The sequence below is a fragment of the Neopsephotus bourkii genome, unplaced genomic scaffold, assembly GCF_033783945.1.
Source record: "Neopsephotus bourkii isolate Nb327-2 ecotype Australia unplaced genomic scaffold, CSIRO-AGI_Nbou_v1 NB_1792, whole genome shotgun sequence".
NCBI classification, from domain to species: Eukaryota; Metazoa; Chordata; class Aves; order Psittaciformes; family Psittacidae; genus Neopsephotus; species Neopsephotus bourkii.
In genome coordinates, this window is record NW_026902266.1 from 2,930,357 (window position 1) to 2,957,442 (window position 27,086).

At 43.5% G+C, this 27,086-nt stretch overlaps 2 protein-coding genes across 4 annotated transcripts in view; one reads left to right on the forward strand and one right to left on the reverse strand.

Annotated features, from left to right (window-relative positions):
- GALNT16 (polypeptide N-acetylgalactosaminyltransferase 16) overlaps positions 1-4,320 on the forward strand; it is a 75,198-nt gene extending 70,878 nt beyond the window's left edge. For 2 of the 3 annotated variants that reach the window (XM_061380292.1, XM_061380294.1), the window contains exon 15: positions 508-4,320. In XM_061380292.1, the coding sequence (XP_061236276.1) occupies positions 508-645 (138 nt within the window). In that variant the 3' untranslated portion in view covers positions 646-4,320. The remainder of the gene's footprint in view (positions 1-507) is intronic. The other variant, XM_061380293.1, reaches the window with a different exon arrangement.
- A 14,816-nt stretch (positions 4,321-19,136) lies between these two features.
- On the reverse strand, positions 19,137-27,077 carry ERH (ERH mRNA splicing and mitosis factor). Its single transcript, XM_061380356.1, has 4 exons — positions 26,942-27,077; positions 23,303-23,390; positions 22,174-22,294; positions 19,137-19,634 (listed from the first exon to the last, which is right to left on the reverse strand). Exons 1-4 carry the CDS (start codon positions 26,942-26,944, stop codon positions 19,532-19,534), a joined length of 315 nt encoding a protein of 104 aa, XP_061236340.1. The 5' UTR covers positions 26,945-27,077; the 3' UTR covers positions 19,137-19,531.
- Between the last annotated feature and the right edge of the window lie 9 nt (positions 27,078-27,086).

Here is a 27,086-nt window from a genome sequence, read left to right on the forward strand (position 1 = left end):
TCTTGACTTGAGAGATGAGGTGACATGGAGGGGAGATAGATACAATTTAGTCATGCAGCAAGAAGTGTGATTTTTGCTTTTTATGGATAGATTGCTTTTCATGTCGGATGAGCTTTCAAAGCTTTGCTTTCTATGGATTGGAAAGAAATCATAGAAGGATTTCAGGTTTTGACAGGAATCTGGGTGCCTAGAGATACAGAACAAAGAATGGCAGGGAAACTGTGGATCTTAGATGCTTTTGAAAATGCCTCTACTTGCTGATTTTTGTGTTGTTCGCCTTCTAGATTCTTCTGAATATCTAGCTCTATAATTCATCTAAACTCAGACTCCAGGTGTGGTTATACCGGAAACCACTTCTTTAGAGATGCTGCCTATGCCTAGATTTTCAGTCTCCCCAGTTGCTGGGATTTACCTGAGGTTTATGCTCGACCTTTCTCCTGCTGCTTGGAGGTCCAGTTCTGTGGTGAAATGGAAGTAACAGCATGTCCCTTCTCTGTCTTCTTGCAGAAATGGAAGATGAAAGGCAGTTTCATTCAACACTTTGTCAGTGGTCTCTGCCTGGAAAACCAGACTGGGAGAGTGGTGACCAACCCTTGCCAAGCAGGTGTACCTGGCCAACAGTGGGAGCTGCTACAAGCAACATGATGGTAGCACAGAGATCTCCTTTTTTCTTTGTGCATGAGACTTTGGGAACAGAGAGGGATCAGGAAGGGAGGAATGGTTTTGTATGTCTGACCCTAAATGTTTTCATTGTACCCATCAGCAAGCCACCATTTCAGCTGAGTACTTGTTGTTTCTGAGCTTTTCAGAGAAGCTGGGAGTGAGAGGGATGAGGAGAGTTGTTGAAATCTTCCCATCTGTTGTCTTAAGTTCTCCTTTGTAGCTGATGTCCATGCACAGCTGCACCCAGAAAGGGGGGAGGACCCAGCCAAGCAGTTGGAGTGACCAGAACTGCCTTGCAGCTCTCCCCATCCATTCCTTCCTCTGCACGCAGAGTCCACGACCTCCGGTCCACCAGATTAGACAATGCTTGCACAAACATTGGTAACTCATTGGCTTCCGTGTCTTTTTGCTCTAGCATTATGCATAATTCATGCATGTGTCTCTCAGTGACGACTGGCCAGAAGAGCCATGATGATAAGTGGAGGGCTGGGGAGGAACTAGAAGACCCCTGGGGTCATGTTTGTAACCTCGTTGTGGGGGGCCTGTTCATTCCTCTGCCTGTAGTAGGTGCTCGACAGCCAAATTAGCTGAGGTTGCCATAATGCTGACAAGAGCTGGAAAAGGGACAATCTCTTTTAGCAGCATAATAACCAGAGATTGTTTTGGGGACTATTCCCTGTTGAATTCTTGCTTCCATTATTTTACGGGTGGAAGGCCAGCCCTGCCTCCATGAGTTATCCAAACCTGCAGGCAGCCCGCTGGATCTGCGTTCCAGGTACCACATTCCTGCAGAGCTGGTCAGAGATGGGTGCTGACACTATGGGATGCCAGGGAAGCTGGAACTGTTCTCTGGCTGCTTCTCCTGATGCTAATGGACACTGCCTGCTGCACAACACAGTGAAGGTGATGCACAGAGCTCTGTGTGCAGCACTCACTGACAGTGCCATTGCACTTGGCTCAGGCCTATGGCAGGAGCCCACCCAGTTCCCCACTGCATGAGACAGAAGGGACAGCCCCTAGGTCATTGCAGGCATCCTGCTGCTGTCTGGGCAGGAGCACAGCCTCCTCGCTGGCTCTGCAGCTCTGCATGGAACAGAGCCCAACATGACAAGCCATCCAATCCCTCTCATTTTTCCCCCTCTCTCTGAGAAAGAGGAAGTGAAAAGGCCGGGGGCTGCTCCACCTGGGACACCCAGCTCTCTTTCCAATGGGAACCATGGACAGGTCAGTTGGTGAAGCTGAAAATGGCCCCTGCACAAATGTTTCCACAGCACAGGCCTGCCCAAGAGATCTCTCCTTTGTGTTCTGGAAATACCAAAGACAACTGGTGTATCTAGCTAGCGTCCCAGTCCTGCTCCCAGTTACCAGTCAGCTGTAGCTGAGTGTGGATTTTCAGACCTGCCAGGGGAAGTTTACCTATTCCAGTAAAAGAATCCCCACAACTGCACCTTTTCCTACAAGATCTGTTAAATTTTCCTCTTGGAGCTGGGTTTTGTAAACCAGCCCTCCTCTCCAAGAACCTGGTAGGGGAACCAGATAGCCGGGTGACCTTTAGTAGGCAATTGCTTGCCTGGATCCTTTCTGATCTGGTGTAGAAGAAACAGGATATTCATTTGGATTCTGAACAGCTGGCTGCTCTTGATCATGTTTGTATCCCTTTATAATTCTTTCTCCTAGCTTGGCATTAGCCCCAGCAGTTGACAGAAGAACAGATACTGTTCTTCGTATGTTGCATGTGCTCAGAAGTGCTTGCATGAGAGCTGGACAATTCGTTTTCTGTTCTCAGTTCTTTCATTTAAAAAATTAAATGTGTCATGTGGCCAGAGCTTTCTTCCTTTTTCCCCCTTCACTTTGACATCAGCTCACAATCTCGACACCGATTAACCAGATGAACGAACTGCCCACACTGTGAAAGCTCAGGAGGCAGCTCCCTTTGGTCCCGAGCTTACTGCATTGTGCAGCTGCATTTCTGTGTGGGAATGGGGGGACTGACTCGGCAGAGATTTCTCTTTCCCTGTATAGAGGTGCTTTGGGCCTGAACCACTAGGGCCAGGAAAGAGTAGAGAAGAAAAGGAAATAATCTGTGAATAGAAAGAGGGCAGAACAGACAAGACCCATCAGTGGGGAGAGATGCCATCCTACCAGAAACTGCTTTTTTAAGCAAGAATATGAAGGAGGTGCTACTTCCAAAACAGCATCATTAAGCATTAGGAGACAGAGACAGCAAAGTTCTCACATACCTGGCTTGAAAAAAATTAATGTAAATACAGATGAAAGGCCACTGAGCAGGTACTGTACTAAAGTTCACTATAAAATGCATCCTAAGTGGACCATCTGAGCTTCCCCCATTCCACCCTCCAGCAGCTCAAGGTTGCAGCTAACAGCATGTTCACTCCTCCACCAGGTACTGCTTCCTTCCTGCTTGCTCCCACTCTGTGTGTGCAGCTTTCTTGCAGTTCCTTCTTCATAACCCTACTGGGACCAGGACCCAGATCCTCTACAGACAATTCTCCTGATGCTGCAGACCACAGAATCTCTGCTTACCTACAGTCTCCAAGCTCTGGGCCAGCTCTTGTTCAAAGGGCTCTTGTCAGCACGCTGGCTACTGCCCTTGACTTTGTGCTTAGCTCCAATGTTGGAGGCTTCTGACTGCTCCTGGAGCAGAGGTACCCAGACTAGCTGTGTTGATTTGTGCCTCTCTTCCTACTCCTCACCACCTGGCAGAGTGTGAACTGGCATTATCTGGGGCTGTGAGCTGGGGCAGCTAAAGATTGGACACTCCTTCTTCAGATGTCCTGGCCTTGGGATGAAAAGGGAAAGGTGGGCATATGCTAGATGTCAGTAACTTATATTGCTCCCGGCATTAGGGGCTGCCAGAGCCCTTACTCTCCCTGGTTTTGGACGTGTTCTCCTGAGGTCACCTCTACAAGGTTTACTTGTCTGTCATCTAAAAGCACTGCTCATAGGACATTCCTGTAGGCTCAGTGCAGACCCCTGACTTTGCCCCACATCATCTGGTAGCCATTGGTTTCCAATGGCTTTTAGCAGTTGCTAAAAAGGTGGTGGATTACAAAAGGCTGCTTTCAAATGTGGCCAAGCTAAACTTCTCCTCAGAATACACAAAGTCTTGTCCAAAATCAATATTGGTATATCTTCCACTTCCATTGCTCTGAAGGAAAAGAGGAACGAAGTTATCTGTGCTTCTTTCCCCAAGGTCCATGCAGTGCCATGTTTTAGAAAAGGATTCTGTTGAGTTTTTTGAAAGCAAACTGACTGAGCCCTCAGATTTGGCCCAGTGATTTGTTTCTTTAAACCAGAACAAACAGCTGCTCACCCTTGTTTTCCTGTTTACTTTAAACAGCCCCCCAGACTGTCAAGACAGAGCATTTGCATTAACACCTCTCAAGGAAGCCGTTGTTGTATCAGATCATCCAATGTAATTTCATGTGCTGTGAAACAATGCAGGTTTATTTAAGAGGAGCTGAAACTGCTGTTGTACAGAAATGAATTCCAAAGGGTTTATTTTCCCCACTCAGTTGTAAGTTACACTTTGCCAGATGTAATTTATGTGGAGCCCAGATTTGTTTTCCCTTTTCTTGAAGAAAGCATGTACCAGAATCTGTTTAATGCCTGGAATAAAATCCACTTTGAAACAAGTGTTTCAGCCTGTTCTTATCCCCTTTACTTCCCATCAGAAAAAAACCCTCTACCCTTTCTTGCCTGGTCCCTGCCTCTGTCTCTCACTTGTTTGTGTCCCCAGACACGCATGCCACAGTTCTTTGCATGGGTTTCTGGGTGGCTTCTAGAGTGATACTGCAGGAGCTGGCAGAGCTATGTCTAGGATACAGTGGTATATCAGGTGAAAACAGAGAGAAAGTTCTCTTCCGCTGGCTGCTGGCTAGGCAGGCAAGTATCCTTCCTAGTAAAAGTTAAGAGCAGTTAATGGACTGGCTTTTACATGCTGAAAGAAATAGCTGGAGGTGGGGAGAATTAATTCTTCCTGTTACTCCCTCCTTCATCTTTTCCTTAGGCTCTAGGAGAAGATTAGTAAGGCTGCCTGTTCCTTCCTAAGCCTCCCAAAGGTCTGTCTTCTGCCTCTAGCTTGAGGGCAGGGAAGCATCACCACCCACAGACGCCTCCTAGCACATTGGCTAAGGCATTGCTAAGCCTTGAATACTGTAACTCCCCATGCAGGCTGGTAAACCTTCCTAATCTCACTTTATTAATAAAAAAAGCCCAGCCAGCAATGTCAGTGTGGAGGCTTAGGTTTGGAATCAGGGCTTGACTGCCTTAGTTCACCCCACAGACTTTTTTCAAACAGGGATCAGCTGCATCTGCCTCTGTGGTTGTGTCAGAGCCTCTGCCTAGGGAAGGAGGCTGAAGGTGCATTGGAAGTTATGGGGTGTGGAGGGAGCCAGTGCTTCCCCATGCTGCTTGGTAATGTATCTGATGTTGGAGTGCTGTGGGAACTTGATAGATAAAAAAGACAAGAGATGGGGCTTTCTGTCTTACTGCTGCTTCTGTAGCAGGACATCAGCTGGGCTGTGTCTCTGGAGTCCTGCCACGCATGCCTTGGGTGATGATCATCCAAGTGACACAGCAACCAGGAGGTTTCTCAGGCTGTAACGATGGCTGGGAAGACTTTAGTCTTGTCTAGGCAAATAAAATACTGCTCTTGTGAAGAGACAAACTGGGGGGGGGGGGGCTGGGGTTGAAGGAGAAATGGGTGAGGGATGGGTTACTGTCTGAAGAGGATAGGGTCAGGCATGCAGTGAGCTGGCATGTGAATGAGGTATGAGAGTTTGGAGTAGAAAGAGTTGCAACAAAATTAACTAGAGCCAAGTATGTGGGGAATTATAGGTGAATAATTTCCTTGCAGTAGGTTAAAGCCATAGAAGCACTATGTACACAGCAGTCATTCAGTTGGGTCAAAGGCAGGAAATACTTTGTCTCAAAAGGCAAATGAAGTGTTGCTTGGATTTGTTATGTTTGGTTGTTGTGTTTGGGTTTATTGTTTGTTTGGGTGTTGTTTTTTAGGGGTTGGTTTGGTTTGGTTTGCTGTTGGTTGTTTTTTTTTAATACTCAAATAGTTCATTTCAGCACTCACAAAGCAGGTTATTTTCCACGAAACAGAGATGTTCTCCAGACTACGCACAGTAATAAAGTTAGGTGCTTGGAGAGCTGAGATCTCCTTTTTCTGCAGTCCGTTGAAAGGAACTTGCTTGATAGAGAGACCTTATGCAAGTGTCTCCGCTCTCAAAACCCTCTGCAGTTGAGCTGCAGGGCGTGTGGAGGTTGGTATCTCCAATCCCTCTGATGTAAGCTTGTCAGCATCTTAAAAGTACATGCTAACTGCAGAAGCACCTGGAAACCTGACTGCTGCTCTTCTCTCGGGCAAGCATCCTAACATACGTCTTACATCCTTTCTTTGTCTCATACTGCTTGGCCAGCACAGCTGAACAGCTCCTGTATCCTTCCCTCTTATGGGTCCTGAGATTCATTCCTTTGTTGTGACTTGTGAGCATTTTCAGCAGAAGCAAAGAAGCCCTGGAGAACTGCAAATGTTGAAATCAGATGTTTAGGTATACCTAAACCAAATCTTGGTTCCAGTGTTTATTTAGCTGCTATGGTAGCAGCAACTCAGCAGTGTGCTCCCCTGTGAATATAATTGGGGTGTTTGCAGCATGCTGAACTTCTGGATCTGCTTCTCTGTACCCATTTGTAGGCACGAGGTGTTGCCCCTCCACCACTCAGGTGCAAGGTAGCAGAGTTGTCATCCACAGTTCTAGGGCTTTCTTTCTGTAAGGTGTTTTGCAAGCACCTGTGATACAGTCCAGAGCTCTGTCAGAAACCCTTCTGTGCTGCACCGTGTTTCAAAGGTGCTTCTGGGCACTGGGAGGTGAACAAACTTTTGCTTTTTTGACTGTTCTGCATCTGTTTGAGAAATGCTGCTTAAATCTCACCAGTGACTAACCAGTAATTAAAACCAGGCGAAAACAAGGTAGGATTTCTGTGCTGGAAATGGCACTGGGTAAGTGCTCAAACCTGCCTGTTTCTGAGTCAGGGACAGCCCATCCAAATGGAGAAATGGAGATAGCAGCTTCTGATTGACATTGTCAATGAAACTTGTGCTTTACAAGTGTGAGTCATTAAAATAAAGCCAACTTCATCTGTACTGCATGGTGCAGTAAGAAGAATGAGAACAAATGTAACAAAATAATCTGCTTGGGACAAAATTGTGCTTTAATGAGATTTTGGTAGAAACCAGCTTCTCTGGTTCTGATTTCCATGGAAACTAGTACAGCAAGGCTCTTTACCACTGCCTGCAGTGGGGTTGCGTGTAGCAGTAGCAACAGTAGTGTGCGCTGGGTGATGAGCTGGCCAGTGCCTGTGAGATGCTCAAATTCATGAGCATGAATTGAACTAAGTGGGGTCACTGACCCAAAAAGCCACCCATGGGTCCTGGTATGTCTCAACTTTCTTCTCCCAAGGGCTCTTCTCCTTGAATTTCCTGGTCAGAGGCCAGGGCTGTTTCACTTTCTCCCTGCCTCAGTCTCAAATGATGGGTGTATCTCAGTGCCACCTTCTCTGTAGCAGCCTCAGCGTCCTGTAAGTGTGGGGTAGTCGTGAGCTCTCACAGGCTTTGCCTCAGCTCTCAAGATCCTTCCTCACCTTATGTCCTGGCATGTTGTGTCACTGCCCCGTGGGACTGCCATGGGATCTCCTGATGGTTATTTAGTTTTAACCTGTAGACATGCTGCTGTTTGCTGTTGGTTTCCCTTCTGCAGCTGGGTGACAAGAACTGGCCCTGCAGTACAGCTGGATTTTGGATGTGACCACGAAGGTTTCAAAGAAGTGGGGCAGCTGAATACAACATAGAGAAAACAGCTTATTTGAAAAGGCTATTTGAAATATTATTTGAACATTCTTTTTACAGTTCACCAATATTTGTGTGAAATGCTTTACCCATGAAAGCACCTTGTTTCCCAGTCCTCTGAACATATAATTGGGGCAAATCAGAAATCATGTCAATGCTGGTGTATTTTGAGGGTGATGGTTGGCATTTTGCCTTTGCTAAAGAGAAGCAGTGTTGTTCCCAGTGCTGTGGCAAGCAGAAAAACAGTGAAAGGGGAAATGCTAAAATAGGTATGAGGGCACTCTAATGTGGCCATAGTTTCCAGAGTAGAAAGAATGGGAAGATGGCTGATGAGTGCCCTTCAGCCCCATCAGTAGAGAACAACAGGGTAGAGAAGAAAGGGTGTGAAAGGAATAGGGGTCTTCCTGTGGTGGCTAGGGTGTTTCTAGGACAAGAAGACTGTGGGTCAGGCTCTGGGGACAACATAGACCTGTCTCTTGTTTCCAGTCCCTGCTGCCCTCAGCCCTTCCGCAAGCTATCCCCCTCCTATTTCAGGAGACAGCTTGGCCTGTGCTGGGCAGCCAGTGGGACTTGGAAGACCAGTGCTCAGGCTGGTTCTTCCAAGCTTGGCTCCCACTGGAGACACTACACAGCCAGCAGCAGGGCTGCACTGATATACAGGTGTCTGTGTCCCAGGCTGCAGCAGAATTGTGGGGCTGTTGGAACCCGTTGCACCCACCTCCATGGATCAGACTGTCCAAGGCTGGTCATGCCTGAACTAGAAGGCCTTTTCCATACCTAATTGCAGTGATTCCTTCCCTTTTAAAACAAACACAAGAGCCACCACTGCTACAGCTGGAAATTCAGCGGAGAACACATAATGGGGACAGTTAATTCTGAGTTTTGCCTTGGCCTTCCAAGGGACAAAACAAAAAGGATGTGTTTTGCTGTCAGCTCTGATTCTCAGTGACTGCAGAATGATCACATCAGCTCCCAGTACTCCCTTCCCTTCTCCAAACTGGGAATGGTTCCATCTGGCTGCCATATGAAGTGAACTTTAATTCAGCCACCTTAGAAAACACTTTCCCATGGCAAAGAGGAAACATTTTTATTATTGGTGTTTCTGAATCGATTTTCTCCTGTGCGTTGTTTAATTCTTTGTTGGGTTTTTTCTTTGCTCGATCAATCTCTGAGTTTGCTGCATTCACAGCAGAGTGTGAGAAAAGCAAACCCTCCCTGTGGCACAGCACTCGCAATGCAGCCGGTGCTGCCTGCAGCTCGGTCAGGGTGGGCTACACAAGCTGCCTGCACCATTGTGCCACTGCTGGGGCAGTTTGTACATGCTGATCCCCTCTCCGTGCTGACCACAGCAGTGACTACGCTGCATCTGGTGCATGCACCTACACATCCTGCCTTGCCTGGGTGAAATTCCTGCTCTATTTAGTTTCCGAGTGTTTTGACATCACCTTCACTTACATCTGCTTTTCTCCTTTGTGGTCTTAAAACAGACTTTATGGGTGAGGAGACAGAACAGGGAAACGTTTTTCTCAGCAGACATTGATGGTTGGCGTTCTCCTCACTGCTGCATTTTTCCTTCTTTTTTTGCAGGGTTCTGGGGGGGTTATTCATTAGTGCATACACTTGTCAGATTTGGGAAACAAACTCAGCCTAAATCATTGTTCCTGCTTGCATTAGATTTCTTACTGTGCATTTTCATAGAATCATAGGATCAACTAAGTTGGAAAAGACCTTTAAGATCAACCATTATTTTAATACTGTTGACTTTAAGAAATACAAGGGGCTGGGAGAACGCTGCCAGTCAGCAGTCACTGGCTTTGCGGCAGAAGCAGGAGTAGAGAGCTGGCCCAAGGCAAGTGAGACTGAGGGCTCCCTCAGGGAGCTCAGTGCTTATCCTGCTTGGTTTTTCTTCAGCAATTGACACAGGGAAACTGGTAATATAACACTGAAATTGTGAAGTGGCTACAAGGATGGAGAGAAATGCAGCTAATGCTTGAAGCGGGTCTGCCTTCTGCACTGGCAGTGTTCAAGGGATGCTCTGTACAGGTCCTCCCTTGGTGTCCAACATCACCTCTCTTCCCCTTTGAAACACCCTCAGGTTGCTCATCTGCAACACTGCTCAATACACTGATACATCTTCCCACTAAAATCAGCTTAATGACAGCTGCTGCATAGATGAAGAGTTGACTATGTGGGCTTTAAAACAACATCTGGATTGCCTTTGCCATTGAATATGCTGCAGTGCGGGAAGCATCCGAACAGTGTTTCAGCAGCTCGGGGATGGAGGGACCTCTTTGAGGCAGAAGTAATTTTTCTCTAGGTAATCTCTCAGATTTTTGAACGAAAGTAGCAAATCGTAGCAGAGACTTGATTCCAAATTGCTGGATTTGCTCGGCCTGATCTGTTAGGCTTGCAGGCTGCTTTGTCCTTTCGGCCAGCTCTGCATAGTTTTAAGCCATCAAACCAGGCTTACTGGCACAGGCTAGCACAGGGCAGCCTGGCTGTGAGCTGAGAGATTCAGCTGCCACAGGAGAATTCAGTCTCTCAGCAATTGCTTTTACCTCCTGCCATATCTGGGGTTTTCATGGAAGCCTTCACCTCCAAGAGTTTTGTTTAGTCTAAAACACTCAGCCTGTGAGAGTTGATAATGATGCTGCAGCCATAAGTATCTGTTGCTGAAAATGAGCATTGAAGATGCAACAGATACAGCTAAGTCTAAGCATACCGAAAGGTCTTCTGCTTGGGGTTAAACTGCGGAGTGCAAACGTTTAGGCTGGGTCTTGCAGGGCTCCTCTCAAGGCTTCAGTGCAGCATGTTTCCAGTATTTGTATTTTAACTCTCTTAAATGCTCTTGTGCAAAGTTTGTTGTGGTTTTTTTAAGTAGAGGCTGCCTGTTATAATGCTGTTGACAAGGACAACCAAATGATGTCAAAGTCCCTCTAATTATCCCAAGTTGAAGTGTCACCTCTGCTTTCTGTCTGAGCAGATGAAAGCAGTGTTCAAAGAGACACACTTAATACCGAAGCATTTTTCAAGGCAATCAAGAGCTCCAAGCTCTTTCCCCTTAAGCAATCTAAATGCTAAATAGATCTTTAAAATAATTACCATATCTAAGTCGAGGAGCCACCTTCCCCTGCAAACACCTGATGTTCATTAGCAATATTTAAGGTGTCACACATCACCTCTGTTTACTCTAAGCTCTGTTGGCAGGAGTTTGTCAGGTGCCTGCCAGTGCTGAGCCGATGCTGAAGAGCTTGGGGAAGCTCTTGAGCACAAATCATTTGGCCTGAGAGCAGGGGTCTGGATGTCTGTGAAACTCTTCTCTTTTCCCCCTCTCAGCTCAATTCTGATCTCATTAAAAATAAATAGTGTCAGTGAACAACACCAGCCTGGCACCAGCCTAAACCAGGTCCCCAAATCAGAGATGAGCTTAGCACTGATGAGCAGGGCTCTGCCTGCTAAAGCTGCTCTACTTTATGCCTTGCATGATAATAAAGCTTCATTTGGACAAAGGATGTATGGTTCTACCCTAGTGTTGAACCACTCTCAAATGAGTTTTCTGTCTCCGGAGCAAGGCCTGGAGCCTGAGACTGCTTCAGGAACCACTTTGTATTTTTATCCTATAACTGTTTAATTTCAAGTTCATGAACAGCGTTTGGAGCAGTGCCTGGCATGCAGGACCTTCCTGCCATGCACATGCCCCAGATGCTGCTGTAAAACCGTAATTACTTTCCTTCTGATGCAGGTCATCCCCAGATATTCCTACCAAGGATTTCAAGAGAGCCTCACCATAAGCACTCTGTTTTCCCCTCTACTCCCTCCTGCCAACCCCAGGGAAGCTTGGTGAAATAGAGAAAGCAGTGACTGTTCTTTTATTTTTGTGTTTATTCACAATGGCTGTGCTCTCAGAAGGCTTACCAAATCAAGGGCAATGGAGGAACACCTTGTTTAAGAGCTCCCTTAGCACCTACTCACAGAGATGGCCTGAATACAGCTGAGATTAAAGCACTTCTGGGTAGGTGTTGGAGCAGATCCTGAGTTGTGAAGACTGAAATGTACACGTCTGAGGTGAATCCAGCTTTGGACAACAGCTGAACAGAAGCTTTTTGGATTCCAGTGTGAGAGTTAACCACTCAAATCCACCTACACCACTTGGATCTGGGCTGTATGGACCCCATACATCATCTGGGGTACAGCCTGGGAAAGAGTCTGAAATCATCTGACTTTGAGACCTATGTTTTGGCTAGTATTCCATACATCCCTCTTAATGCACACTTCTTAAAGTTTTTATTCAAATGTCTCATTTAAATAATGTGTGCTTCATTACCATGGGGATTCTTCATCCTGTAATATACTGCCAAGAAGGCTGAAGGTCTTGAGTTGCTGGAGTTACCAGCACCCTTAAATGGGAGTGCTGTGCACAATTATGCTATCATCAGTGACCTCTGTGAACTCAGAACCCCCAGACACCATGCCCCTTAGTAAAACGGATTAAAAGATCTCAAAGGGCTTTTTTGGTGCTGCTCAGAGGAAAAGCAAGCACTGCTGTAGAAATTTCCTCTGAATTAGAGAGTAATAAAACCTGATCCAGAGGACTTCGAGCAGGTGTGAGAGGGTTATTTGGGGGCAGCCCCTCATAGCCCAGGGCTCCCACCATCTGATCTGTTCAATCAAGTCTTAATCTGACCGTAATCCCAGCAAGCTAATGAAGGGAACTGTCAGTATAGCTTAGTGCTGGCTGTAGCAATGAGTGACCAAGCAGATCCTGAAAGCTGCAAAAGGCTTTAAGGGGATCAATATTCTCTGTGCTCTCATTTCTAATTGGGCTTTATTGCAGGGCTCTAATTCATGCAGTTCATTAAAGGGACTCAGATGGAGTTTCTGTAACTGAGTTTATGCTCTTAGGGCATAGGATCAAAATAGCAACAGCAAGCAATTGCCAAGGCCCCTCGAACTCATCTGGAGAGTAATTGCAAGAGTGGCAAAGTATTAGACTTCAAAGAAACATTGATATGGCTAAATCAGGATTATTCATTGCATTTAAGTTTACAAAAGAAGTTATCTACCATGTTAGGAGTCACTTTAAAAAACATTCTGTGCTATGAAGTAGATATTGCAAGTGCATTTCCAGGGCAAGCATTTTCTGGGTCTTCATGAAGCCCAGGAGTAAACAGCTCCTAAACAATAACTACATCAGCTAGAGTTACATCATCTCCGCTTCTCTCATTCTCATGACACCATGCCCAAAACACCAAACTTGTGAAAATGATGAGGAAAATATATGGAAAATATATGGGAAAGATGCTGTTGCAACTCCTTATCTACCTTAGGTCTGCAGGGAGAAAATATAAGAAAAGGGCAATCGCATTGTGCTGCTCTCCCAAAACACTCCCAAGGCCCTCAGAAGCTATTCATACTTTGACATCCTCAGCCAGGGATGGCATTCGTGCATTGAACAACCATTGATGGACTTCTCTTCATGGGGCTTATCTAAGTAAATAGGAAGAGGGGTGTGTTCCAATTCTCAGAGGATCTTCTGCATTGACTAATTAACACTACTTGTTACTAGTTAGGGTGGGTGTCAGGTTTTGATGGAAGGTAGGGCAGGAAATATCAGGCCAATGCCTATGTAAGGAGGGAAGGGGGGAATTGGACCAAAGTGCTCAGCATTAAGCTGTTCAGGTGGTGTTAGCTTGGAACCTGTATTTTATTCTTACATTATTCCAGGAGCCAAAAGAGAGCTTGGACAAAGTCACGCAGGTGTTTTTGTCAATCTGAATTACGTGCCAAATGCTTCTGAGGCTGGACCTCCACTCTCCCTGAAACTAGATTTCAGTAATGTCTAACTTCTACTGGCTACGTGCCTGGAGGTAGCCATGAATTTTCTACAGAAACAGTTTAAACTATAAAATCAGATTTATGGAGCTTAAAATGTTTTATTTGAGGTATGTTGGGGGCAGGAGGAGATTGATAAAAATTCTGTTGGCTGCTGTTTCCCCACAGGAGGAATCTGGGGCTCCAAGTGAGGTCCCTACGCTTCCTGTACATAGGGAGAACGGGGTCTGAGGAGGAAAGCAGAAGCCATCATGCTGAACAGGGAGCTCTCTAGATTATGCAACATGCTAACGAGATGATTAGTCCATTAATTATAAGATGGAGGTAGGCCCCTATTTTTCTTTGGTGTTTTCAGAAAGGAAGTACTTTCTGAAGCTATGGCTGACCTGATTTGGGTGCCTTTCTGTCAAGAAACAGCAACACAGTTTTGTGGTTAATGCAGCCCCTGCTCTGCTCATTTCAGACAGGATTTGAGCTCTCCAGAATATCCAAGGTGAGTGTCTTCATTAAGATCAAATGCTTAGTTATTCTCATGTCTCTTTCTCAAGCTTTCTAGCTGAAGTTATTTCATTTTGTGTGAATAATGAGTGCTTTTACTTGAAGATGATAGAGGAAAGGGATAGAGGGTGCACTGCGTGACCACTGAACAATTGTGTTGTAAACATGAAAAAAACTACATGCTATTTTAGGAGGCATTAAATGATTAATTCCTGGTTAAGACAAAGGAGATATCATTACTACAGTATGAAAGATTGGTAAACTTAATTTAGAGCTGCAGGTGCCCAGAATGATAACTATGTTTGATCAAAGACAAACTGAAGACAGGAAATGCTGAAGAAAACTGCTAGGATGAGAAGGAGACAGAGCAACTTGTTGTACAGGAAGAAACTACCAAATACAAGTTACTAATCTAGCAAAATTGAAATGGGCAATGATTGCTTTTCCTGGGAGATGAGAGGAGAAGTACTTGGGGAAAATATAAAAAGATGCTACTAGCACAAAGTGGATAGAAATTGAACTCACTAGGATTTAGAAAGCTACTAATTAGCTGAAAAGTGTGCTCTGGAAGAGCACTACAACCCAGGCAATGAAAGCACTGGCTTTGCACTTGCTAAAATTTTAGAGATGATGAGCATGGAGAAAATTTGAAAAATACATAATTTTAATAAGAATTCTCCAAAGAGAAGACTTGAATGCTATCTCTGCTTGCTATACTCTGGTTGTCTTGGTGCTTTTGCTACACTCCAGTGTTACAGTGGAATAGATGTGCAAGCTAAGAATTCCCTTGGAGACTGAGTTAATTTATTGAGAGATTTCTTTCCCCCTCCCCTCTTCCTGCTCAGAACCTGAGAGGAGGCATAGCTAAAAATGAAATGTGAAGCAAGGTTTATTTCTTGTCCCAGTAGTGCTGACTTTCCCCTGCAAGTACAAGCTAGATACTGCATTAGGATGCTTTTGCCTCCCAGTGAGATTAGGAGGCATTGGGGTGGAGGCAGGGGCACAGATGTGATTGCTTTTCCCTCCATTGTCATGCATGGCCTGTTTCTTACCTTCCCCTAGTATTTTGCAATGTCCTTGAGCTTTCCCTATCAGTACAGCACAGATTGCTGAGGCCTTTTATCTCTTACACAGATTACTTTTTAATTCGTAGGGGGCTGGAAAGGGTGGGCACAGGGGTTGCTTCTGGGTGGCAGGTCTGATGACCTCTCAGGACTAAACCTCTATGACAAGGCATTATTCTCAGTAAGAGTACCAGCACAGTATCACATCTGACTGTTCTGCACCCTGTTTTTGTCACTGGGGATTAGTTGCACTTTCTGTAGCCTGGTAAGAATGTTGTGTCATGCAATCCCACTTGATAGCCTGCCATTTGCAGCACCGTTCTAGGTGGCCTGGGGAACGCTGAGTTTAAATGCCTGCATGAAATTAGTCAGAGCAGGGATCCAAAACTCAGGTTTCCCATTTTTCATGATATGGGATGTTTAGGTAGTGAGTCCAATAGAATGATGGATAGTTTGGGTTGGAAAAGAACTCCAGAAGTCATCTAGTCCAGTCCTGCTCAAAGCACGTCTAAACAGATCAGGTCATTCAGTCTGGTGTCTAGTCAGGTCTTGGACACCTCTAAGGATGGGTATTCCCCAATCTCTCAGGGCCAGCAGGCTTCTGTTGGGAGTGTGTGAAACCCAATGCCTTTGGTAACTAAGAAGGTAATAATTTAAACTTAGGAGCCTGTTTCCTGCACAGTCGATGGGATGATGCAGGAGCTCCCTGAAAAGGAATTAAAACACACTAGATTAGGTAGAAGCAGTGGTGCATTAGAGATCTGGGCCATACAAGTGTCATATTTAGCCAGTGGCAGTCCAGAAACACAGCCTCTTAAGTACACAGCCCAATTTTTTCCCCTCTCCAGATCTTGTTGACTTACATGGCACAAACAAAAGGCATGCAGCAGGTACACAGAGTTCCAGAAGCTGTGTGTATGTCACTGAACGCTGATGCAAAGATGACAGTATGTAGGAACAGTCTTAGTTGGAAGGACTATGGAGACAGTGCAGGGGTTGCAAGGGCAGGTCAGCTAGGGTGTGTGTGAGACTGGTTAAAACCCTTGCTAATACTCCACCAAGGATGGCACTGAGCTCGGATATGCAACATGCAAGTTTTACTTGCGTGCAGTATGCAAACTCAGCACAAACAGTAGGAATAAAATTGGAGTTGTAAATTGGAGCTGTGCCCAAACATCATCCAGATAAACTGTTTGTACACGTGTAGTTCAGATTACAGTAATGAGAACACTAATTGCTAGAATCTGACGTTTCCCTGTAATGAATCCAGATGGGTCTAACTTTACTCCTTTTCAGACACAGTGAAACATTTACTAATGGTCAGAATAGAGAGCTGCCTTGTACTACAGAAACCCAAATATTTCCATTCAGTATATTTTAGTGGCAAATTCATTCCTCTGCTATTTCAGTGAATGGTACGTTCTATCCAGCCAACACTAAGACAGATTGTAGCAGACAACATTCAGTGTAGAAAATCTGAGCAAATTGACTTATATGGCAGAGCTCAACAGTATTCTTCTATTTCAACAGATTTACTCTTGCAGTTTATGCAGTAGCACAAGTTATCATTTTACTGAGAGAAATGCTGAAGTCAATACTCTCAGATTTCAAGGGAGTGGGTACCAAAGGTAAGCAACTCAGATGCTCAGTCTCAGAGAATCTGAGACTGTTACTAGCCTTAGCCATCCCCCTGCTGAAGAATTGACAAATTATGCTCCCTGGCTTCCCAAATACTCCCTCTCCCATGATAATGGTAAGACAAAAAAATGTGTATTTTATTTGTTTCAGTGCTCCCCATGGTCTAGCATGGTCTATGAAACTTAACAGTTTCATAGCAGTTGAAAAACAGGAGCTTGAAATTACTTCGTACTTATAATCCAGCTGCACTGGATTTTTTTGTTTATTAGCTTTCTTGATGGGTTTTCAGCATAGCTGAGTTTCAGTACAACCGGGCCATTACTCAGTGGGAACTGCAAATGTACGTAACTGTTTCTGTACTCTAAAGCAAAGTAGCTGGAACATTCCCCTCCTACCTCTTGAGAGCAAGTCATCTTAAGAAGCATCCTTGCTTTCAGTGCATCACAAGCTAGCACATTGCTTGGCATATGGAAATGAGATCACAACCAGCAATCTTGCAACTTTCTTATGGATTTCTAATGCAAGTGAAAAGTTTTCTGGTTCTTCCAAGCACATGTATTAATTACTAAGAAATATAACAAGGTGGTCTTGGTACTATTTATGCTTTTGTTTTTCCCCCACTGTATGTGACAGTGGCGTTAAGCACGAAAACAGGCTGATGTAGCAATGGGAATGCTGCTTTCCTGCTGTGCTTATGATATACTGTGATGGATGTCATGATTTCAGTCTATTTTAAAAGAATGTGATGATGGAAGAAACTGTAGACAAGTATTTTAACTCCCCAGATTATTTCAACCTCAAAGCAGGAATGCAAACTCAATTTTGCTTTTCACAATCCCACTTCAGCATACTGAAAGAGGCTACAGAGCGGGATTCCTATAAGAAACTAATCCTGTTCTTACTGTGGTGTCAAATACAATGCAAAATCTAATCCTAGTGGGCTTACGCCCTGCCACAGCACATTACTGATGGGCAGTAGCATGTAACAGTAGATAAACTGGTCTTTTATATATAACAATTTATCTACCGTTTTCTACAGCAGCACCTAACACGTTTGACCTTATTCTCAAAGCCTCTGCTTGTTGGTGTTGCTTGGCAGTCTTATTCTCTTCTTCCCCAACACTGTGTCTTCTTTGTACATAGTGTGAAGTAGCATTATGCCTTTCAACAGCACTGAACTGTTAGATCAGCTTAGCCAGCTTACAAAACTTCACCTTACTATTTACATAGTGAGTAGCCATGCCAAGAAATGAGTTGTACCATTCTGGTCATGCCCCAGCTTGAAATCAGTAGCAGGCAGTCCAGTGACTATGTGATAACTTGCCTATTCCATGACTAGAAAAGATGCAGCATGGCTCATGGTTCCACAAGCCAAGTAGAAGTCAGGCAAGTACCTCACTTGCTCTATACTCCTGGCAAATGGATGAGGGCTCGTATGTCTCACTGGTTGGAAGTTAGGCTTTATGAATGCACTAAAAAAAAATATTAAGTATTTCCACACCAGGACATACTAGGTGTTTGGATTCTACCCTTTATCCGCATTTACAATACTGCAGAGACTGTTACCCTGTTAATCCTGCAGCTGGTTAATCCTGGTTGAGTATACCTGTACAGTCCAAGACTCCAATGTGTACCTGTAACAGGAAAACTCTGGACTAATGTAAAGGCACAAAGTACCAAGTCAGCCTTGCTTTTCTACTTGCTGTGGTGTTTCGGTCTAACGTGTCCTCCAATCCAAGCTTTTTCAGTACAGCAAAACTATATGCTGTATATGATGCTGGGGGTGGACTCTTCATTAGGGACTGTAGCAGTAGGACAAGGGGTAATGGGTTAAAACTTAAACAGGGAAAGTCTAGATTGGATATAAGGAGGAAATTCTTTCCTGTCAGGGTAGTGAGGCACTGGAATAGGTTGTCCAGGGAGGTTGTAAATGCTTCATCCCTGGCAGTGTTCAAGGCTAGGTTGGACGAGGCCTTGGGTAATATGGTTTAGGGCAAGGTGTCCCTGCCCATGGCAGGGGGGTTGAAACTTGATGATCTTAAGGTCCTTTCCAACCCTAACTATTCTATGATTCTATAAAGATATCAGCATTCAAGGTATCAAGTGTCAGACGTAATTTTACAGTGCATGCAAACAGTTAAGTCCTTATCCTTTCTAAAGAGAAAAAGCAGTGTGGGGCAGATCCTCATCAAAACAATTTGCCTATTCCTTTCTCAGGGGAAGGTTGGAAGTAGACTAGTTCATGGGGGCTGTGGTTTGATACATTCAGCCTGCTCTCATGCATCGCCTATCCCAGAGCAGACACACCTGACTATAAATGCCTCATAAAGATCAAGCTTAGAGTGCAACAGGGTTGTTGTGCTTCCCAAAAATCCCCAGGAAGGACAGTAGTCAAGATTAGGCCAGAGAAGTTAACTTGGCAGGACAGACTTTGAGCCATTCTGTAATAGAGCAAACAACTGCTGGTTCAGCCCACCGTAACCTTGTGAGCCCTGTTCTCTGGCAAACAGGGAAGAAAGATTTAATTTGTTGCTCGGCAAAACCCACAAAATTCAGCACTCAAGTTTAACGAAAGGGTATTTTTTTATTCCCCATCAAGACTGTCTCAAGGACATAACTGAATATTGGAAAACCCACCCGAAGGGCACATACAGTGAATGTGGCAAAGTACAATGTGAACAGCCCTCGGGGTTCAAATAAGGTAGGACCATCAGCTAGTGAGAGGAAAAAACCAAATTAAAACACTACTGAAGATGTTACACTTCCTTCTCCATTTACACTGGGAAAAAAAAGTCAAGTCCAACAAAATCCTTGCATCTCTAACAATACATTCAGTCCTGGCTAAAGAGTTTAGTAAGATGGCAACAGGATGACTATAATACAAAACGTTCACTACTACACTCTGTACACGCCTGTTGTCCAAGCCCTCCCCCAAACCCAGGCAATGATGGTGCCCCCATTATTTGCTGGCTTGCTGGGCCTGCCTGCGGAGGAGGACGTAGATCTTCTCCTTTATCCAGTCTTTATTGTATGGCTGGTATGTCTGAGTATCAGCACGGTAACTAGAGAAGAAAAAAAACACACTTGTAGTATTAATCTGCTCTGTTTACCAGAACTTCACAAAACAATTAAGCATCCTCAAGTGTATGAAGCAGAAAGCTGTGCAGAACACAAGGAATATCAGAAGAAAATGGGAGTTGTGGCTTATCAAACAGATTTATCCTGTTTGCTAAAAAGCAGCCACCCAGCAAATCAGTAAGAACCTGAAATAAAACTAGATGCCTCAAGGACTACTTGAGTGCCTGGTTCTCAGCATGTTCACATTTTAATTCCTGAATATAACTGCTTATGGGAGACAACAAATAGAGCACCTTCATATTTCTGAGCTCAGAATGAAGAATAGTTCCACCAGGAAATGATCCAAGTTGTCTTAACAAGCCAAGCACTTTTCCAATATTACTTCACGCAAGTGTTCATGTAAGCTTTCAAGTGTTTCACTAGCACTTCAAATTTTGTGAAAACTACAATCTTCCACAAGCAAAAGTAGACTCATAGATGGATGACAAAGGATTCTTACCAGCTGCAGTGACAGCAAGCTTACCTCTACTAAACAAGGACACTTCATAAAAAGCAAACTGAAAACAAGAACCCACAGACTCATTTTCTTTGCTACTCAGGGATAGTTGATAAGAGTAGTTCACCAGCAAGATTTATTGCCAGGGTCAGATAACTCAGTTACTCAAGACACTGTTGAATTGAAGCATAACTAGACCAAAAATGAATGCAAACTGTGTGAAGTTATCTGCGTAGAATGATGCCCTCCTTTTCGCCTTAGCTGTTGAATGTATTTTTGACGAAGGTGGTATTTTCACTGCATGCCTCAAGAACTACTCAAGTTCTACTCAGTTTTCAAATCTTGGTGCATGTACTTCTAACCAGATAAGAAGGTTGAGATTTCATTTTAAGAAGCTAAATAAAAATCCAGAGTTAACTCAAATTACAGTTCAACAAATTACAGTTTTTGCCTAAAGAAAAAAAATACTTAAGCATACTGTTTCTAAGAAAACCTTGTTACTTAAAACCCAGCATGACTGGTTCAAGGACATAGGAAGTTTTAGTATATATTGGTATAGTAATAGTAGCATTTCCAGTGCAGTATAAGAAATGTTAGTTTAAGAAAAGTTACTGATTTATGCCCCACACCAATCCATTCATAATGCTACACCACAAGAGCAGATAGCAGGTACTTTAGGAATCTTCATGAACACAAGACACATCTGGTATGCTATGTGCTATGTGTGCCATCTGCTGGAAAACTATAAGCTGAAGTAGAATTGGCAGGATAATGAGTTTAGAGGCCTGATTAAGAAAGGCAGAATACTGCTAGGAAACAGTTACTACTTCCTGAAGAAAGTAGCTAGCTTTAGTCTGTTAGATAAATTAAAGTGTCTTTCAAACTGTGTCAGCCCAGCACTTCGAAACCTGAAGATCAAACATAGCAAAATGTCTAGGGAAAAGTAACTGCAGAAACGAATCCTGTTTTACTTATTCAAGTGAAAATATTGTTAAATGCCACTAAGGTTCTATACATCAGAATGCAAAGGAAAGCAATTTGATGCTCAGTTCTGGTGCTATTCAATAGCCTTTTATTTTAAAATGTATTAATTGTCAAAGGCTGTTCACTGTGCATCTACACAAGTACTTGCACTGGGGTTTCAAATGGAGCAATAATTTCAGAATTCTCATATTCAAAAGCTTAACACTATGGTCTTTTGTTACTTAAATATGAGATTTGTATGCTTATTCTTATGGAACTTTTGTGAAGTTGGCATCACTGTCATATCAAACTGTTACCTTGAAATGTATGGTGTGGAAAGTACTCATGATCTGGATTAAGTGATTTTTTTTACAATGTTGTGTTTTGACTAGTGAAATTTAACATATGATTTTACAGTGCAGTCAGAATTGAAAGTACACAAGACCACCTTCACTCATAACTTTAAAATGCAGATGAGAACTGGAGATAACATATTCACAAGAACAGTTAAAATAATTAGCTAGGGCTCTCTGAAGGACTGATCTATCAGGAATAGGTCACTTCACTAGGATTTACAAAAACTTTAATCTTGCTGTATCTTGATCAAAATAAACAGCTGGCTGCATGCACTTCTGTAGACTTCTACCATGCCACTAGTACAGCCCTCAGCTGAATAAAATTCTGTAATCATTCTGCTTCCATAAAAATCGGACCAACTGCAGATACAGCCCAAATTTAAACAGGTTCTAGCAGAAATAAATAACGTATGTGGTTGTACTCAACTGCTGGATTTCAGTATTTTTCAAATTTCATGCAGGAAGCTTCAATGTGACTAAAATCCAAGTGGAACTGCCAGTTTCTAAGCTTTCTTTACAGATGCTTTATTCCAATGTAGTTAATTGGTGTGGTCAACATGGCATGCCAGCCGCAATACTGCTGCCTTACAGTTACTGTATACACCACCCAGAACCTCACCAGATTTCACACAGAACATGTAAGATTTTAGAGATAGAAATTTCTGACATCTTTAAGTGACTGAAATGGACTTATAGAACTCAACTTACACAAGACAGCTGAGGTCTGCCAAGTCATCAATGAAGTCAAACAACTGGCTGATATCATACGTAATGGATGGACTGTTTGGATTCATTCTCTTCAGATGCTCTTCATACATTTTACAAACTCCTATAGAGAAACAAGAGCAACGTTAAAAAACACAACTGTTATTTCCTGAAACTTCTTCAGCTACTGAACCACAAATATCAGGAAAGTTTAGAGATGATTACCATGAAAACACAGACATAACCATCTTACTCAGATTCTGAGGATTTGAAATGCTTTTGCTTTAGCTATTTGCATGGAAACATAATACTATAAAACCAGGTAACAGGCATAGCAAGAAGCATTGTCATCATCAAGAGGGAAAAGTTATAGTTCTGTCAAAGATGTAACTTTTCATGCAGTAAGCTCCAATGGAAACATGAAATTCCTTCTGGTAAATTTAAGACAGCAATTGCACCATATATTCCTACTGTACAAACACCAGAGAGAAAAACTAGTATCACATACAGCTACTCAAATCTCAGAAGAAAGATAATTCTTGATGAAAGAGTCAAATAGGGATTCTGAGGTAAGAGTGACAGCACAAGCCTGTAGATGAACTTAAATCAGTTTTATTTAAGCTAATCCATGAATAATTCAGATACATTTGAGAAGAATATATCATGGAAGTGAGCACAGAGGCTTTACATAGTCTTTATTATGCTTCTGTTTGCCTGGCAAAACTTCCTGAACTACAATTGTTAGTGTTAAGTGAATGTCCACATTTAAATCATACAGCTGTAACATCTCAATTTTCTTTTCTAGCTCACTGTGTGTCTCAAAGTCACACAGGACTTTTTCTCTGGGCTGCAAATTATGTATCAATTGCACACACACTTTTATTTTATATATTATTTCCTGTAGCAACCTTTCCTTTACATGGCTAGCACAAAAATTAGGAAGAGTTGCATTCAGGCAAGTTTGCTGCATGACCCCACCAAGAATATTGCCTACTTTCACAAATTGTATGTAGTTCCATCTAGTTAAATCAGAGACATTAAATGTAAAACAGCAACTTATTTTCTTACTAAGTCTGGAAATATGTCAAAATGAGGTTTTAACAACAGTTTTGACTACCATGTCTGCACCCACCTTCCATGCACTCATTCACAGATTCATAATCAGCATATGTTCTGCCTTCTGGCCTCTTGGTAGGCTGGACAAGTAGAATTGTGTGAGACTGAAAAACAAAAGAAACGCCAAGAAAACAGGTTACTTGCAAAATCTGAATGTTTTTTTGTTTGAATTAAGTTATTTATCTAGATGAAGCATTAAAAAGAAGCATAGTACTAGAACACTGAACTAGCAATCAAGGACACAGGCATTTTCCAAAAGCACTTACTGTTCATATAAACTGTGTTAAAGTTTTTTGGTTCCTATCAATCCTTACATAACTTTAAAAAGTCTAAAGTCACCAAGAAAGCAGCTGCTGTGCTGAAAAAGGTATCACAGAAATGGTATTTTCTATCTAAATGCAAAAGCAAAGCAATAAAGTCAATCCATAAAAGCCATGCCATTAGTGCACTTACTTATTCCACTCTAAATGCAAGCTATTAGTAAGATTTAAAATACCCCAATTAAACAGCAAGGAATGAATCCAACTTAACTTCATCATCAGTCTCTCCTTAAAGATTTTAACAGAAATGACTATTTTGAGTTATTCATTTCACTTCAGGGGAACGCAAATTATACAACAATACCACACTTAGTATTCAAGATGATTTCCTGCAAAACAGATGCACTGATTTTTCATACTTCAGTGAGTCTACTGAAACAGCAATTATGGCACAGATAACTGTTCCAAATGTCAGGATCTGTAGGCTTGCTCTTCTGCAGGAAAGACTTAGATGGCTGTACAGTCTGTGGCTTGCTTTATTTATGTAATAATTTTCACTTGGCTACAGCAAATAATTTGAGCAAACAACAGGAAAGACTTTTGAAGTGTACACAATCTGTGATCTAATTAACAAGTTACACAGCATGGAAAGTTTGCAAGCACGCTACAAAACACCATTTCCAGTGCTGCTAATTGGATCCAACATTTTCAATGCTAATATATGAGGTGAACACAACACATGCAATATTCATGGAGGTAACTGCGGAGTTAGGACACACTGGAAATAAATGCCTTTGTGTATTATTTAGCTTGAATTAATCCTGACCCACACTTTGGATGTACTGGTGAGGATACCAGTTCAGTGTTCAAGTGCAGTGACAGGAAAATGGCAAATACTAGGATTTACCAGGAATATACATGAAAACACTAAATTTCTGTACCGTGACAGAGTGTTCCCACACTTGGAATAGAGTTTTCAGCTCTTTAAATTCTGTCTTAAATAACATGATAGAAGGAAACTTGGAGAAACTCAGTAAAAAGTTACAAAGAGTTACATAGCAAGACTTCCCAATCAGAAATGGAGAAAGAGGGGAACTCAGAGCTACACACTGTAATAAAAATCACACAAAGGAAACTAGATCATGAAAGGCAGTTCACTTTCATGTATGCCAGAGGATGCCAGATTTGAAAGGCATTTCCCAAGGGGGGCTGGTATCTGGCCATTCCTAAGTGCATGGTGCTTGAATAGGCATGTCCTATCAAGGAGATCAAATGACTGCCAAATTTTATTATAAAATACTTTTTCTAGCACTATCATTTTTACTTGCTGGTCACTGATGACTAGGCTTGGTTCCAGCACTTGCAACTCCGGCTTCTTGGGAGCATATGACTAAGGATCTCTGATTAACTAACAACAACTGGATGAGGTGTCAGGTGCCAGTTCGGTCAGCATGTCTTTTTGCATCAGAATGTCTTGCAAACTAGATTTTGGGTGTCTGCTTACAAACACATACTCATCTCCTTTAACAAAACTCAGTATTAAGAAAAAGTTCTACTTGCCTGAGAAAACCTAAGAGAGCACAGCTAAAACTGAACTGTTTGATAGCTGAGTAAATTTTGTACTTTGTCTCTCAGTGTCTTGCTGTGGAATAATTTTAGGTTTTCTGCCCTATAAATATCCAGAATATTCCTCCCAATCTTTAAGTGTTAAATGCACATATATATTCTGAAACTATCCCAATAATCAGATTACAGAACAATAAAAAAATAATAATAAAAGGTGAGCCAGACACGTAAGACAGTTCTTTCAGAAATTTAGAGCAGAAATTATTTGGGTTTCTGGCTTTATCACTTCAGACAGTTTACAATATCCCTATCAGATACTGGTGTGGAAATTACTGAAATGAATGCCACTGGGGCCATCGTATTATATAATTAACGCATTACATCTCAAACATTTCTTTGGGAACTTCCCATTATTTCACTTACGGGAGGGGAAAAATAAAAAATTTTCATCAAACTTCTCCTTCTCTCCTAAAAGTAAAAAAATAGTGACTTACTCAGAAGCCTGAGAGAAGTTTCCTCCAACTATTACCTATCCTACTGAATATGTAGTTACATAAGAGGGCAAGAATCAGTGTGATTAATAACTATTATGTCTTCCTTTGGGTATAAGAAAACTAAAACATAAACCTTCAGGTGTTAGGACCAGGTTGTCTGGAACAGCCCAGTACAGACTTTTATTATTCTGATGGCATATATTGGGCATTCTTGCGTTTTCTTTAAAAGCAGAGTTGTGTTGGCTCCCGTTAAGCAGGTCACTGAATGCTTTATGGTTTATACCACAACAATTTTGAACCTCTAAAGAGTATGTTAGAAAGTGCTCCAGTTACTGAAGACACAAATGTGTAGAAATGGTTAAGGCACTGCTGACAGTCAAACCAGCAGGAGCTAGGCAGCATCTGCACAAAGAGGCTTCCACCAATTGTAATCTATTCAACAATAAAATTGGAAAAAACCCAACCCCCTCCCCAAAAAAAACAACCAAAACCAAAAAACCCCAAACAAAACAAAGGAAGATAAACAAGTGTTATAAGACATGCAGTGATGCAAATACAAGTAGTATACTGCACACAAATAAATGCCTTTCAGTTACTTCTGCAAGGCAGAAAAAGTGGGTTGAGTGTCACAAGATTCGACGCTGGACAACAGGGGCCAGGGCTTGCGGCTGCTCACCCTAGCAGGAGCTAACTGTTTTCGAGCAAGTGCTAGACACACGCAGAAGTTCGCTGCAAACCCAGAAGAAGCCGCCCTTCCACCGCAGGGCAACAACTTGCTTCAACACATTCTGATTTATTAAATGAATGCAACAACCTATTGCGATTGGCAGGCCTTTGTGCTTTAGCGTGTTATTCAAGCAGCCCACCAGCGCAAGTTACCGCCTTTCCCTCCACCAAGCGCTGGGAAAGAGCCAAGAAAGCTGCACGAGCAGAAATCCCCTCAGTTAACGCGAATCAGCCATTTAAGGTAGGCATTTGCGAGGACAGCGCTCGCTGGAAGAGCTGCGCCCCCGGGGCCGCCCTGGAACGGGGCTGAGGCTCCCAGGCAAGCCCGCTCCACGCCAGGGCGGGCGTTCCCCCCAACTCCTCCTTGCCCGAGAGCAACGGCCCGCTGTGCCGGAGAAACCATGCCGCCGGCGGGGCATTCTCAGCTCGGACCCGGATAGGCGGCCGCGGCCTCCCCCCTTGCCCCGCGCCTTCCCGCCCATGGCGCCAGCAGCCACCCCTTGCCCCAGGCCGGGAAAGGAAACACCCCGGGTTCTGCCGCCCCGCTCCCGCGGCCAGGCGGGGCTCCGCTGGGATGCCGTGCCCGCACCGCCGCCGGCCCGCGCTCACCATCACGGCTCCAACTCCTCAGCACCGCCGCGGACAAGAGGCGCGCGATGATTCCCCCACAAGCCCCCGCGCCCGCCGGAAGCGCCGCACTAACGGCTGACCGTGGCGGTTTGCGCACGCGCACGAAGGCCGCCATGCGGCTTTG

What these genes read in the sequence shown, in the direction of transcription:
- ERH (XM_061380356.1), bottom strand. An exon ending in TGTGAATGAGTGCATGGAAG is followed by an intron (nt 22,295 to 23,302) that starts GTGGGTGCAGAC and finishes GTTTCTCTATAG; the next exon opens with GAGTTTGTAAAATGTATGAA. An exon ending in GCAGACCTCAGCTGTCTTGT is followed by an intron (nt 19,635 to 22,173) that starts GTAAGTTGAGTT and finishes TTTCTTCTCTAG; the next exon opens with TTACCGTGCTGATACTCAGA.